The sequence below is a fragment of the Thalassophryne amazonica genome, chromosome 5 (genome assembly GCF_902500255.1).
Source record: "Thalassophryne amazonica chromosome 5, fThaAma1.1, whole genome shotgun sequence".
Lineage (NCBI taxonomy): Eukaryota > Metazoa > Chordata > Actinopteri > Batrachoidiformes > Batrachoididae > Thalassophryne > Thalassophryne amazonica.
In genome coordinates this window covers 58,563,133-58,579,083 of record NC_047107.1, presented here as the reverse complement: position 1 = coordinate 58,579,083, position 15,951 = coordinate 58,563,133, and the positions used below count along the sequence as shown (strand labels likewise).

At 43.9% G+C, this 15,951-nt stretch overlaps 1 protein-coding gene across 1 annotated transcript in view; it reads left to right on the top strand.

The window, feature by feature from the left end:
• cfap251 (cilia and flagella associated protein 251) overlaps positions 1-15,951 on the top strand; it is an 81,460-nt gene that overhangs the window by 18,658 nt on the left and 46,851 nt on the right. Inside the window, exons 2-11 of the mRNA XM_034170382.1 lie at positions 882-1,022; positions 1,174-1,283; positions 1,379-1,487; positions 10,044-10,124; positions 10,219-10,296; positions 10,381-10,422; positions 10,571-10,770; positions 10,854-11,030; positions 11,113-11,363; positions 11,455-11,606. Of these exons, the coding sequence (XP_034026273.1) occupies positions 882-1,022; positions 1,174-1,283; positions 1,379-1,487; positions 10,044-10,124; positions 10,219-10,296; positions 10,381-10,422; positions 10,571-10,770; positions 10,854-11,030; positions 11,113-11,363; positions 11,455-11,606 (1,341 nt within the window). The remainder of the gene's footprint in view (positions 1-881; positions 1,023-1,173; positions 1,284-1,378; positions 1,488-10,043; positions 10,125-10,218; positions 10,297-10,380; positions 10,423-10,570; positions 10,771-10,853; positions 11,031-11,112; positions 11,364-11,454; positions 11,607-15,951) is intronic.

The window sequence follows — 15,951 nt, the reverse complement described above, 5'->3', positions numbered from 1 at the left end:
TTCATTGTTACTGAAGTCTTTGCAATTGTGACTTATACTTGCAGCTTGTAGCCGAGTTTGTGGAAGTTGGAGGAGTTGGCGTCTCCACTCCTCACTTCTGACTTACTGAGTATAACCATTGACACTGCACGTTCTCCAGTTTTCCTCTGCACTCTGGGAGTATCTGGATTTATTCATTCAGGAGGATTTCTGTGAGTTGCTGACTGTTTGCTGGGTGCACACACACCCACCTTAACCTGTTTTTGCTCCTGCCAGCAGTACCGGGTCTGACAGCCTCGAGCAGTGGCCACCTGGGGAATCAGGACTTGGCGGCTCTGGTGTATTGCAGGCCTCTGTTGGCAGTGGAACTTCGTGGGTCCCGGCTCTTCTCTGGATAGGCGTCTCCTACCCTCGGGCCTGCCCACGCATCACCATATTGTTGTTAATTGGACTCAGCATATTTGGTTTTGTGTTGCACTTTTGCATAATAAATTGTTATTTATTTGTAATCCTGTTGACTGTTCATTTACGCCCCCTAGCGTGGATCCGTGCATTCACTTTCCCAACATGTCACGTGACATACAAAGCACTAATCAAATGACAAAGATCCACTCAGCCGTTATATAAAAACAAATGTCTATTACTTTACATAAATTCAATACAACATGAAATGTGACCTCAGATATTAGAGACCAGCTCTTGTTTCAGTATTACTTTAATAGTTTGTCAAATTGCATCCTATGCTTTTTTGTATTTTGTTATTTAAATCTTGTTTTCCTTTTGTATTTGGATATTTGATTTTTATGTTTATGTTATGTACTCTGAGTTGCACCTCATTCATGAACTGTTGTATATAAATAAAATTATTTAATTTTTTATCTTTTTATTGTTCATCATTGCAGTCACCAGAATGGGTGTATGGGATGAATGGTGTTGTCCCTGTGATCAGTCTGCAAGACCATGATGAGTTAGTGGTTGTATATGCTGCAGCTCATCTTGGGGTCATATACAATCACACCTCAAACTCCCAGCACTTACTCCAGGTAACAGTAAGCTGCAGCTTTAGTTTTGGACTTGTTGAACCTGAGACACAGCAGACCTCTAATAAAATGGTGCTCTGGTTAACATACGATTATATGACGTTTGGCATGTTGGCTTTTAGCAGCCCATGATCGTGCACATCTGTATTTTCAGGGTCACCATAGCTGCATCTCATGTTTGTGTGTAAGTGAAGAGAGACGGTGGATTGCAACAGCCGACAAGGGGCAGAACTGCATGGTGATGATATGGGATTCCTACTCCGGGTATATCTTGATTCTTCATGTTTTATGTATGAACATGTATTTATGTATGTATTTATGTATTGTCTTCATTATAACAAGTGTGTTAAATCTTACAGCATTCCAGTGTGTACCCTGTTTGATAGCCACCCTGAGGGTGGTGTAATTGCAATGGCATTTTCAGGTGATGCAAAACATTTGGTAACTCTTGGTGCTGGAGAAATTCAGGTGAGTGCAACAGCCTGATTGTCTAACAAATTCACTAAAATGTTTAAAACAGTTCTGTAGTACTGATGTTTAAAATAAAACACTGGTTTTCTTTATTGTTCCCGCCCAAAACAAGAAAACAAACAAACAAAAAAACAGAACAATGGTTCCACTGGTTTCTAGACAGTCTGTTTGGATAAAGATGTAGTTACCTTTGTTAGTGAGACAATTAATTTGAAATGTAAATTCACTATACTATCTTTTCAAAATCAACCCCACCGTCAATCCCTGACAGTACCCCCCGCCACGGCCGACCCCCGGCGGCCCAGGGGAAGAGGGATGAGCAGCATGGAACTCGCGGATCAGACCGGGGTCCAAAACAAAACGGGAGGGAACCCACGACTGCTCCTCAGGGCCATAACCCTCCCAATCCACCAAATACTGGAAACCACGACCGCGACGGCGAGAAGCCACAAGCCGATGCACAGCAAAAACAGGGCCACCATCCACACACCGGGCGGACGGCAGGGGAAGGGCAGGAGGGCACAGCGTGCTGGACCGGACGGGTTTGATTTGACTGACATGAAAAGTAGGGTGTACGCGCATGGACCGGGGAAGGCGAAGACGAACAGAAAACAGATTAATGCCCTTGGTAATAGGGAAGGGACCAACGAACCTGGGACCCAATTTTTTAGGAACGTCCCTAAGGGCCAGGTGACGCGTCGACAGCCAAACCTTCTGGTCTGGAGAGTACGACGGAGCCACTGAACGTCTGCAATCAGCGGCAGACTTGTATGCCAACAAAGAACGTAATAAGGCTGAACGGGCCCAGTCCCAGGTCTGACGGCAACGAAGAATCAAATGTAGGGCGGAGGGAATCCTGGAGTCGAGATCGATAGTAGGAAATAGCGAGGGTTGATGACCATAAACAACATGAAACGGGGCAAAACTAGTGGAACTCGAGGGCAGACTGTTGTGAGCGAGTTCGATCCACAGAAGCTGGTCTGAACAGGTTGCGGGATGGCGGCAGGTGAGAATCCGGAGTCCTTTTTCCAGTTCTTGGTTCAGCCGTTCCATCTGCCCGTTGGCCTGTGGATGATAGCTCGAGGTGAGATTACTAGTCACCCCAAGGAGACGGCAGAATTCCCTCCAAAAATGAGATGTAAACTGTGGACCCCGATCAGACACTATGTCCTGCGGTAGCCCGTGTAACTTAAACACCTGGTTCAGCATAACCTCTGCGGTCTCTTTGGCGGATGGTAATTTCTTCAATGGAATGAAATGAACCATTTTAGAAAGGCGGTCTACTACCATCATTATGACTGTATGCCCCTTCGAAGACGGGAAGCCGGTCACAAAATCCATCGTGATATGTGTCCAGGGGTGAGTTGGAACAGGCAACGGTAACAAAGCTCCAGCGGGTGGATGATTTGATGACTTGTACATATCACATACGTGACAGGCATTAACATACTCCGTAACATCCCTAACGAGCCCGGGCCACCAGAATCTTTGTTGCACTGTGAAAAGAGTTTTCTTGATTCCTGGATGATTATATATTCAATTTTCGTGACACCACTGTATAGTTTCTCTCCTATGGGAAACCGGAACAAAAAGCTTGTCCTGAGGACAGCCTGCGGGAACCGGTGCATCGCCTAACGTGGACTTAATCCTTGCCTCGATGTCCCAAGTGATAGCAGAAACAAAACATGTCTTAGGCAGGATAGTATCCGGGTCCGCAGACTCCTCTATTGAGTCCCCCTGACGGGATAGAGCATCAGTTTTACCATTTCTACTTCCTGGACGATAAGACAGGGTGAAATTAAAATGACTAAAAAATATGGCCCACCGGGCCTGGCGAGAATTGAGTCGTTTGGCAGTCTTGAGATATCCTAAGTTCTTGTGATCGGTGTACACAACGAAAGGTAATTGTGCCCACTCCAACCAGTGCCGCCATTCCTCCAAGGCCACCTTTACAGCTAACAGTTTGCGGTCACCGATGCCATAATTGTGTTCAGCTGGGGATAACTTCTTGGACAAAAAGGCACATGGGTGGAGCCTATGGTTGGAGGGGCTTCTCTGGGACAAAATCGCCCCTACCCCCACATTAGAGGCATCGACCTTCACCACGAACTGTCGGGCTGGGTCAGGGAGGTGCAGCACGGGGGCCACGGTAAAGCGATGCTTTAGGGTTTTGAACGCTTCGTTGCACTCCGGTGTCCACACGAAGAGGTGGCGTTATGTAGTGGGGCTGCGACTGTACTGAAGTTACGGATAAATTTGCGATAGAAATTTGCAAAACCCAAAAACCGTTGTAACTCTTTGCGGGAAATGGGAGTGGCCCAGTCACGTACTGCTGAAACTTTCTCGGGGTCCATCCCGATCTCCCCTTTTGAGATTTTGAACCCTAAAAAGGATACAGTGGGTTTATGGAAATCACATTTTTCTGCTTTTACATAAAGGTCATTCTGAAGCAGTGTTTGCAAGACGGTGCGAACGTGTTGGGTGTGTGTTGCCAGATCAGGAGAAAAGATGAGGATATCATCCAGATAAACAAAGACGTACTTGTTCAAATATTCTCTCAGTGCGTCGTTAACAAGATTTTGGAACACTGCGGGTGCGTTTGTCAAGCCGAACGGCATCACAAAGTACTCATAGTGTCCAGATGGTGTATTAAAAGCTGTCTTCCACTCGTCCCCTTCTTTAATACGGACCAAATGATAAGCGTTACGAAGATCGAGTTTGGTGAAAATGGCAGCTCCATCTAATAATTCAAAAGCGGAAGAAATAAGAGGCAAGGGATAACGAATTTTCATAGTAATATTGTTTATACTGCGGTAATTGATGCAGGGACGGAGGGTCTTGTCTTTCTTCTCCACAAAAAAGAAGCCTGCCCCTGCAGGTGAGGATGACGGTCGTATCAGTCCGGCCGCTACGGACTCCTGGATGTATGCATTCATTGGGTGACGTTCAGGTTCAGACAAGGAGAAGAGTTTTCCCAGTGGTGGGCTCGCACCGGGAAGTAGCTCTATAGCGCAGTTGTAACTTTGATACAGCGGTAACGATTTAGCTTTAGCTTTACTAAACACTGCGGCTAGGTCATGGTAGCATTCGGGAACTCTGGCGAGATCCGGATTAAAACCCTGTTGGGTGCTTTCTTGGCTTTGCAAACAATAATTATTACAGGCTGGACTCCAAGAAATAATTTCTCCCTTCACCCAATCAATGTTAGGCCTGTGTCTTTGGATTCAGGGGTGCCCCAGTATGAGCGAGTGAGTCATCCTTTCCATTACATGAAAACTGATTGCTTCAATGTGTGTCTGAGAGGTTTGTAATTTTACAGATTGAGTGCGGTGAGTGATTTGGCCCAGTACGTGGCCATCAACAGCACGTACCACCCGAGGGCGAGAAATCTTATACAGCTTAAGGCGAAGGTCCCTGGCGAGAGAAGACAGAATTAAATTGGCATCTGAACCTGAATCAACAAACGCCGAAACATCAATGGAAGTGTGATCAGAAATGATTTTAGCTGGAATTATGTTATGAGTTGAAACTGAGGAAATGGAATTTAGACTCACCTGCAACTCCATTCTTGACCGCACGGTGATACCCCTGGCTTGAAACTCAGCAATTAAATGTCCAGACTGTCCACAGTAAAAACAGAGGTTGTCCACACAGCGGCGCTGTCGTTCTGCTGGATTTAGGCGCATGCGCCCTAGTTGCATCGTCTCGTCGGTGCTGTGTGGAGATGGATCCGTCCAGGAGGGGGTGAAGGAGGCGGGGCGTTTTACCGGTGATCTGTATGGATCCCACAGCATGGACGGTCCTGCAGTCGTCGATCAGTGCGGATGGCGAGTGCGATCAAACCATCCAGGTCCCCCGGCAAATCGATGGTGATCAACTGCTCCTGGATCTCAGCCAACAGACCCTGAAAAAACACATTGAGCAGGGCGGTTGGGTTCCACTCACTCTTCGCCACCAGGATACGGAAGTCGATGGCGTAATCCGTGACCCAGCGGCCCCCCTGCTTCACCTTCAACAAGGACCATGCCGCTTCCCATCCCGGAAGACAGTATGCTGGAAAACTTGTTCGAGTGCCGAGGTGAACGCCAGGAGTGAAGCACAAGACGGTGACTGGCGCTCCCATTCGGCTGTGGCCCAGGCAGCGGCTCATCCGGTCAGGTGAGTTATTATGTAAGCTATTTTCGTTCTGTCTGTGGGGAACATGGGTGACATCAATTCAGAATGTAGTTCGCACTGGGTGATAAACGGCTTGACGTTCCCTGATTCGCCTGAGAAGTGTTCTGGGCGTGATAACTGGTTGCACACGATTGGTGTGGACGCCGTTGCCGGTGAGGCGGATGGCGGCCCTGGCGGGGGGTTAGGACTCCCGGTGGCCGCATCCGACGTAGCCTGTGGATCCAGACGGGACAGAAGCCAGCTCATCTGTGCGCTTACAGACGATATAAACTCGTCCTGGCATTTAGCAAGCTCGCTAAACCCAGCGCTGAGCGCAGAGAGCTTGTCTTCCTGCTGAGCGATTTGCTGGCTGTGATGGCGTACCGCCAACTGGAACAGATCGGAGATTTGCTGGCTGTGATGGCGTACCGCCAACTGGAACAGATCGGAGCCCGCTGTGTCCATCGTTGGCCAGATTGACCTGACAGGTGAGAGTGGGAGGACACAAATGCGAGGCTCACACAGGCAGCTCTTGATGTAGAACGGTTTTAATGCGGAAAGCGAGGGTCGGTACACGGATAGACAGTCCAAAAGGCTCAGCAGCAGTACAAGGATCATAAGGCTAGTCGTGGTCGGGTCAGGCAGGCAGGAGGTCGAAAACACGAAGCAGGCAATACTAGAAAACACAAGGTCAAGAGCTGGAGAGAAGGCACTGGGCGCATCAATCTGGCGAGGAACAAACACTGACAGTGAGCATATATACCGCAGAAGCCAGTCAGCAAATCCAGGACAGGTGTGCAAGGAAGGAACCAGAAACAGGACGTGGCCAGAGACAGAGACAGCAACAGACACACCCCAACCAGAAAAGGAACACAAAGCAAAGCATACATGAACAAAAGGAAGATAACCAAACTGACCAAAAACAAAACAGAAAACCAACCCCACCGTCAATCCCTGACAATAGCACTGAAATATGATTATTGAAATCTCTATTTCACAACTTATTTTACTGCACTGTATTTGATGTTGGTTTTTATAATACTGATAAATAATGTAAAGGTACAGTTATAATAACGTACAGTTATAATAAATACTGGTGTTGAAGATCTCAATAAACAAAGGAAAAAAAGAGTTAAATTAACTGCATTTGTATAGAGCTTTTATGGTCAGAGTGCTTCAGAGTGATGCCTCACATTCACTCATTCATTTACAAACACGTTATGGTGCTGCTATGCAAGGCACTCACTGCAGAACAGGAGCAACTTGGGGATTAAGTGATTTTTCTGGTCTCATGGGGATCTTTAAACTCATGGGCACAATAACAAACAAATTCACAAAGAAAAGATGCTACAAAATTATTGAAAAGCTTATAAATATCAAATGTATGATGAAGAGTGGTTGTCATTAAAGATGAAACAAAATAAATATTTTGCAGGCCTATCGTTAAAGGTTATCATTGATTGTTATGGTTCAGAAGCTCATTCTCAAAGATACATAGTGGCTATAACTTTTTCAAAGCTTGATTAACCCTCTGGAGTCCAGGGTATAATTGGCTTTTTTTTATTACTTTTGGTTTTACCTTTATAATTTACCTTTAAAAAGTGTTTACCTAGCCTTGTTTGGTGTCATTTTTTTCAGCACAATCTCACCTGTGTGACGTTACAGTTTCTCATTCATTCTGACCTACTGTATTAACACAGTGAACCTAAAATCACACAAAAACATAAAATCCAAGTAGTAAAAAGTTTTTTTTTTTTACTGAAAACCACAAACTCGTTTATCGAACCATTTTCATAACTTAAAATGTAAATATAAATTCTAAATTTCAAAAACATATGTACAAATGTAGCAAAAACAAAGTTAAATACAACTATTTACATAAATGCAGGAAATGTTTCAGCCGTTTTTTGTACAATTATTTACAAACCAGATATAACAATAAGATTTAGAATGTAAATATAAATTGTACATTTCAAAAAAATATAGTGCAGGAAATGCTAATGCTAAACTATTTACAAAACAATCAGATGTGAAAATAAGATGTAACAGAAATTATTTGTGCCACTCAAAAAAACAATTACTGTACAACACAACACAGAGGGGCCTGACACTTCCACGGTGTGTCACTCCTCTTGTCCACCTGAAGGCACCATTGGCACCTAAATCTGCTTTTTGTGGGTTTTTGGCGAGGATCTGTGCCTGTCACAATTGGCACACTAACGTGGTTCTGGCTCCTGTTCTGTGGGGCACCTCTTTTGTCTGTGCCACACAGTTGACACACCAGCTCCACTATAAAGTCCTTGTGTGTCACGGGCTGTGCTTGCTTGACACTGCTGATCTCACGATGCAAGATGAATGCATTTGTGGTTGCAATGTCAACGAAGTGCAGCAACACTGTCCTGTACTAGCGTGCAGTTTTCCAATGGGTGGAGTAGTACTGGATGAGCTGGTCAGATAGGTTGACTCCACCCATGTTTTTTATTATAAGCCAACACTGGGGTAGGACAGGGAATGTATTTCACCGTCCAGTGTCCATCCTTCTCATCCTTCACCCTTCTCCGCACTGTCTCACCCAAAAACGCATGATGGATGGTGGAGCACACAGACACCCCCGTGTGTCCATTCACTTTACAAACACCAGAGGCCCCTCTTTTATCCATCTTATAGATCCTCTTTCAGATTTTTTTGTGAGAGCATTTGCCCTCCCTCTGGGGAATCCTCATCTGTTCTCCCTGTATGTGCCAAACTTCATGTTAGCCAGGTCCATGAACAGTTTGGGACTCCTGTAAAAATTGTCCATGTAAATGTGGTACCCAGTACCAAGCGAGGATGGCTGGATCAGGTTCATGACCACATTGTATGACAGCACATGCTCACTTGTGGTCACAGTCTTGCCAGTGTAAATGGTGAACTTGAGTGTGTAGCCATTACTTGAAACAGCCAACTCAAAAAGTTTCATACCCCATTTTGGTGGCTTGAATCGTTCCAGTTTTTGCCTTCGTCACCACCATCCTTTCATCCACTGCCAGCTCCCTCATCGGGTGGTAATAAGCCTGGCAGGCACTGAGGATATTATCATAAAGAGGCCTGACTTGAAACAGTTTATCATGAGCTGGTGTTCCCTTTTTTCTATCATTTTCTACATTCTTATCTGGATCATTTAGGTGGATGTTCCAGAATATCGATCGAAATCTGTCATTACTTTTGCTGGGCACAGACAAAATATTATTTTGTTTCCAGTAGTCCTGGAGACTTGGTTGAGACACCAATGACATGTATATCAGAAGTCCAAAAAAAAATTTGTACAGATCTTCCATTTTGATGTCTGTCCATTTGTATTTTTTCCCTAATGCCTTGTTTTTTGCAGCAATTTTATTGGTGTTGGTGCAGATTGCTCTAATTGTGTCAGTTGCAGAAAATAAAAGAAAAACGTGTTTTGGACTTTGGGTGGAAAGTGTATCAACCTGGACTCCTGGTGTTCTCCGAGGCTGAAATCTGCTTACTGCTGGAGCGGTGTCTGCATCCTCCTCCGTGTTCCAGCAGTTAGCGCTGGGACGTGTCTCTGCTGCGCGTCCGAGCGGAGATCTGGATCTGGAAACAGAAGCGTGCACTCCGAACCTCTGTTCAGATCTCCATGCACACGTTGGTGGATCTACCTGCTTTGGTTGCTCCTCCAAAAAAAAGAGGGATCATCTCTTTCAGCACCAGAATCCTCACTGTCTGTTTCAGACTCTGATGATGCGCTGCACGCGCCGTCTTCCTCCAGTTCAAAAAATAACTCAAGCGCTTGCTCCACATTCATAAAACACCTCATTTTTACAAAAAAAAAAAAAAACCCAAACAACAACAAAACACTAACCACACGCTTACCACCACAAATAAACAGAAAGCGACCACACAATCAGACCCATGTGGGGTGGGCGGACTGTGATCAAACACACGTGGGGATAGCGAACACATGTGGGGTTAGTGACTTCTGATTGGTGGAAAATTCACGAGCCAGCCAACCAATGAGGAAGAAGGAGTCATATTTCTTCCCACCACTGTCGCTGCTGCAGTAGAGAAGGAAATCAACCTTTTGGCTGCGTGTGTGTACATAAACGCGCAGTGCAAAATTACAATAATATTCATGAAAATGCATGACATAAAAAATGCATATAGGTAAGTTATACTAGACCTATTAACAAAATTTAAAAAGTGCCATAAAGGTTGAAGTCTCCACATTCAACACATTTAAAGGGATCCTCAGAGTGCAGCAGATTGAGTGTTACGTCAGCTTAATTAGGTCATGTGACTTTTCATGCAAGGGCCCGTCATTCAACTTCAGAGGGTTAAAAAATGACAATCACTGCATTACACTGTAACTCCTTATTTGTGACCAGATTGATCTTTTCACAGTTTGTGTGTATTTGGGACTGGACACATGAAACAGAAAAACCTTTGTGGTTTACTAAACTGAGTCCTCAGCATGGTTTTCAAGTAAGTTTTTGTTCTTTTTCTCACATTAGTCATCAGATTATTTAAGAATATGACATTGAGGAGACTAAGTGGTGAAACTTGAATTCTTTTTCAGAATTCCATCATTTTCAATCCAAATGATAGCACTCAGCTGCTCAGTCACAATAAACAACATGTGCTATTTTACAGCAGGGTATGTGCTGCTGCTTCTGACATTTGGACTAAAAACTACAGATGTTAAATGTTCATGCAGATTTCTATAATTATCCTTTTTTAGATTGAGGAGAATCTTGAATACTTTTCTTCTGTGCTTGATGAGGTAAAAATATTTTCCATAATGTCCAGCAATCTTCCTTTCTCTTTTTTGTGAGCGGCTAACTTGATAAATGTCTTAAATTGTTTCATTTGGACTAGTTGATTGCAGCCTTTTACCCATGGTTATCCTAACTCTTCAAACTTCTAACAAGGCCGTGGGATCATTCAGCCAGTCTGCGTTCCACATGAAGCACCCTCAGGCCCTAACAGCTACTGCGAGAGGGGAAATGTTGGTGTGGGAAATGTCATATGTGATGGGGCACAATGGCGCATGTCAGAGCCTTGCCAGAAAATCCAGCCAGACCATAAAGCTCCACAACGATCCGATCACTGCTCTCACAGTAACTGAAAGGTGTGCTGATCTGGATATATTCCCTGTTGTCTTGTAGTTGTTGGTGTCTAATGTGTTTTTATTTTTTGTTGTTTGAAGCACAGCTTTATCATAACTGGTGATGCTCTCGGCCACATCACCTTTTATGACGAAAACTTCAGGTGCCTTATTTCGTACACTGAATCCAACCTGGATGCTATTGCGTCCATCTCCATGTCCAAGGATTGCACAAAGGAATATCTGGAGGATTGCATTCTGAGTGACAGACCTTTTATTATCAGGTAACAGAAATGTGATTGGTGTTGTCCCCAGTCTACTCCATCATCCTGCACATTTGCTAAGTAGACCACTCCCTTTCTGCAGGGACTTTGTCGTGACCACAGTCAGCTTCACAGTAGTGCATGTGAAGATGCCGTCGAGGAGCCCTCAGATCCTCTTTAATAAGCACTGTGAGCCTCTGCATGCATTGGCCTGTCATCCCAAACAGACTGTTGTGGCCACAGGCAGCCACAGTGGCAGTTTAAAAATGTGGGATTATAACAGTAAACTGATCGTCAGCAGCACTGTCTTTAAATCAGAGTCAAAGATTCAGTGTCTCACATTTGACCCTCAAGGTAAGCAGCTATAAATATTTCGTTTGTAGTTGTAAACAATACTCTGTATTACTCAGCTTCTGCTACTTAACATTACGATGTCTCTGAACAGGATTGTACCTGGCTGTTGGCTTTGACAGTGGAGCTGTTTGCATACTTAATCCAGATACTTTACAGAGTGATCCAGAGGAGTGTTTTCATTGCACTCAGGACAGCATTCAGCACATCACCTTCTCCGCAGACTCAAAATATCTTGCAACTGCGGTGAGCAGATCTTTTGTTATAAATGTTATCCTGCTTAATCGGCCTGATGTTTGTTTGTAGCTATATTGATAGCTATACTTGTTATATAATAATAGACTTTTGTTGTGATCTTCACAAAGGAGGCAAAATGTTCACTTGTTTGTTTGCCCTTTTGAAAGGATTACCACTACACAATAACTAACAATGCAATTATCATGCCAAATGGTGAAAATATTGGCCCTACCCTTAAACAGAATTTGTACATTTTTTGCAGCAATGTAGACACAAACAAAAAAGTAAATGGATTTTTGTTTTTTGTTTTTTTTAAGTTATCTATTTTAATGACATAGCAGGCAGCATGGTGGCTTACTCACAACGAGAAGGTCCTGAGCTTGCTTTGGACATGGTCCTTTGTGTGTAGTTTCCATGTTCTTCCCATATTTCTACAGATTCCATCGGGGGTGCTCTATCTTCCTCCTACTTCCAAATACAGGTTAGGTGAATTGGAAACTTTAAATTGAACTGTAGGTGTGAATGTCTTTTGTCTATATGTGGCCTTGCAATAGATTGGTGGCCTGTCCAGGGTGTACCCTGCCCCTCACCCAGTAAATGCTGAAATAGTCTCCAGGTCCTTTCTGTGTGGAATTGGCATTGTTCTTCCCATGTTTGTGTGGATTCTCTCTGGGTGCTGTGGCTTCCTCCCATTTCCAAAGACATGCAGGTGAATTGGTGACTAAATTGTCTATACAACCCCTGGCAATAATTATGGAATCACCGGCCTTGGAGGATGTTCAGTTTAATTTTGTAGAAAAAAAAGCAGATCACAGACATGACACAAAACTAAAGTCATTTCAAATGGCAACTTTCTGGCTTTAAGAAACACTAAAGCCAGAAAGTATTGTATTGCGGTATTGTATCACTTCCTGTTCCGGAGCACAGCGGTGTTTTTCTGTATCTGTTAGCTGTTTAATCTGCGCAGTTAGATTGATCTAGTTATCTAGATTACGATTTGTTTCCCAGTGTAATCTTTACGTGCCTTAACTAAAGCACTCCTTCTGCTGAATCACCTCTAAATTATTTACACATTATTCACTTTGCGTGTTTTTAGGAATCCGCTAGCTTAGCGTAGCTACTAGCTCTTAGCCGATTTAGCATGGCGGCTTCTCCTGTCTCTCCCGCACTTTTCTGCTCTGGGTGTGAAATGTTTAGTTATTCCTCGGCCTCCTTTAGCAGTAACGGTACTTGTAATAAGTGTAGCTTATTCGTAGCTTTGGAGGCCAGGCTGGGCGAATTGGAGACTCGGCTCCGCACCGTGGAAAATTCTACAGCTAGCCAGGCCCCTGTAGTCGGTGCGGACCAAGGTAGCTTAGCCGCCGTTAGTTCCCCTCTGGCAGATCCCGAGCAGCCGGGAAAGCAGGCCGACTGGGTGACTGTGAGGAGGAAGCATAGCCCTAAACAGAAGCCCCGTGTACACCGCCAACCCGTTCACATTTCTAACCGTTTTTCCCCACTCGACGACACACCCGCCGAGGATCAAACTCTGGTTATTGGTGACTCTGTTTTGAGAAATGTGAAGTTAGCGACACCAGCAACCATAGTCAATTGTCTTCCGGGGGCCAGAGCAGGCGACATTGAAGGAAATTTGAAACTGCTGGCTAAGGCTAAGCGTAAATTTGGTAAGATTGTAATTCACGTCGGCAGTAATGACACCCGGTTACGCCAATCGGAGGTCACTAAAATTAACATTAAATCGGTGTGTAACTTTGCAAAAACAATGTCGGACTCTGTAGTTTTCTCTGGGCCCCTCCCCAATTGGACCGGGAGTGACATGTTTAGCCGCATGTTCTCCTTGAATTGCTGGCTGTCTGAGTGGTGTCCAAAAAATGAGGTGGGCTTCATAGATAATTGGCAAAGCTTCTGGGGAAAACCTGGTCTTGTTAGGAGAGACGGCATCCATCCCACTTTGGATGGAGCAGCTCTCATTTCTAGAAATCTGGCCAATTTTCTTAAATCCTCCAAACCGTGACTATCCAGGGTTGGGACCAGGAAGCAGAGTTGTAGTCTTACACACCTCTCTGCAGCTTCTCTCCCCCTGCCATCCCCTCATTACCCCATCCCCGTAGAGACGGTGCCTGCTCCCAGACTACCAATAACCAGCAAAAATCTATTTAAGCATAAAAATTCAAAAAGAAAAAATAATATAGCACCTTCAACTGCACCACAGACTAAAACAGTTAAATGTGGTCTATTAAACATTAGGTCTCTCTCTTCTAAGTCCCTGTTGGTAAATGATATAATAATTGATCAACATATTGATTTATTCTGCCTTACAGAAACCTGGTTACAGCAGGATGAATATGTTAGTTTAAATGAGTCAACACCCCCGAGTCACACTAACTGTCAGAATGCTCGTAGCATGGGCCGGGGCGGAGGATTAGCAGCAATCTTCCATTCCAGCTTATTAATTAATCAAAAACCCAGACAGAGCTTTAATTCATTTGAAAGCTTGTCTCTTAGTCTTGTCCATCCAAATTGGAAGTCCCAAAAACCAGTTTTATTTGTTATTATCTATCGTCCACCTGGTCGTTACTGTGAGTTTCTCTGTGAATTTTCAGACCTTTTGTCTGACTTAGTGCTTAGCTCAGATAAGATAATTATAGTGGGCGATTTTAACATCCACACAGATGCTGAGAATGACAGCCTTAACACTGCATTTAATCTATTATTAGACTCTATTGGCTTTGCTCAAAAAGTAAATGAGTCCACCCACCACTTTAATCATATCTTAGATCTTGTTCTGACTTATGGTATGGAAATAGAAGACTTAATAGTATTCCCTGAAAACTCCCTTCTGTCTGATCATTTCTTAATAACATTTACATTTACTCTGATGGACTACCCAGCAGTGGGGAATAAGTTTCATTACACTAGAAGTCTTTCAGAAAGCGCTGTAACTAGGTTTAAGGATATGATTCCTTCTTTATGTTCTCTAATGCCATATACCAACACAGTGCAGAGTAGCTACCTAAACTCTGTAAGGGAGATAGAGTATCTCGTCAATAGTTTTACATCCTCATTGAAGACAACTTTGGATGCTGTAGCTCCTCTGAAAAAGAGAGCTTTAAATCAGAAGTGTCTGACTCCGTGGTATAACTCACAAACTCGTAGCTTAAAGCAGATAACCCGTAAGTTGGAGAGGAAATGGCGTCTCACTAATTTAGAAGATCTTCACTTAGCCTGGAAAAAGAGTCTGTTGCTCTATAAAAAAGCCCTCCGTAAAGCTAGGACATCTTTCTACTCATCACTAATTGAAGAAAATAAGAACAACCCCAGGTTTCTTTTCAGCACTGTAGCCAGGCTGACAAAGAGTCAGAGCTCTATTGAGCTGAGTATTCCATTAACTTTAACTAGTAATGACTTCATGACTTTCTTTGCTAACAAAATTTTAACTATTAGAGAAAAAATTACTCATAACCATCCCAAAGACGTATCGTTATCTTTGGCTGCTTTCAGTGATGCCGGTATTTGGTTAGACTCTTTCTCTCCGATTGTTCTGTCTGAGTTATTTTCATTAGTTACTTCATCCAAACCATCAACATGTTTATTAGGCCCCATTCCTACCAGGCTGCTCAAGGAAGCCCTACCATTATTTAATGCTTCGATCTTAAATATGATCAATCTGTCTTTGTTAGTTGGCTATGTACCACAGGCTTTTAAGGTGGCAGTAATTAAACCATTACTTAAAAAGTCATCACTTGACCCAGAGAGTCAAGAGTAGAATGGGAGGCAGAGCCTTCAGCTTTCAGGCTCCTCTCCTGTGGAACCAGCTCCCAATTCAGATCAGGGAGACAGACACCCTCTCTACTTTTAAGATTAGGCTTAAAACTTTCCTTTTTGCTAAAGCTTATAGTTAGGGCTGGATCAGGTGACCCTGAACCATCCCTTAGTTATGCTGCTATAGACGTAGACTGCTGGGGGGTTCCCATGATGCACTGTTTCTTTCTCTTTTTGCTCTGTATGCACCACTCTGCATTTAATCATTAGTGATCGATCTCTGCTCCCCTCCACAGCATGTCTTTTTCCTGGTTCTCTCCCTCAGCCCCAACCAGTCCCAGCAGAAGACTGCCCCTCCCTGAGCCTGGTTCTGCTGGAGGTTTCTTCCTGTTAAAAGGGAGTTTTTCCTTCCCACTGTAGCCAAGTGCTTGCTCACAGGGGGTCGTTTTGACCGTAGGGGTTTTACATAATTATTGTATGGCCTTGCCTTACAACATAAAGCGCCTTGGGGCAACTGTTTGTTGTGATTTGGCGCTATATAAAAAAATTGATTGAATTGATTGACTATAAGAAATCAAGAAAAAAAATTGTG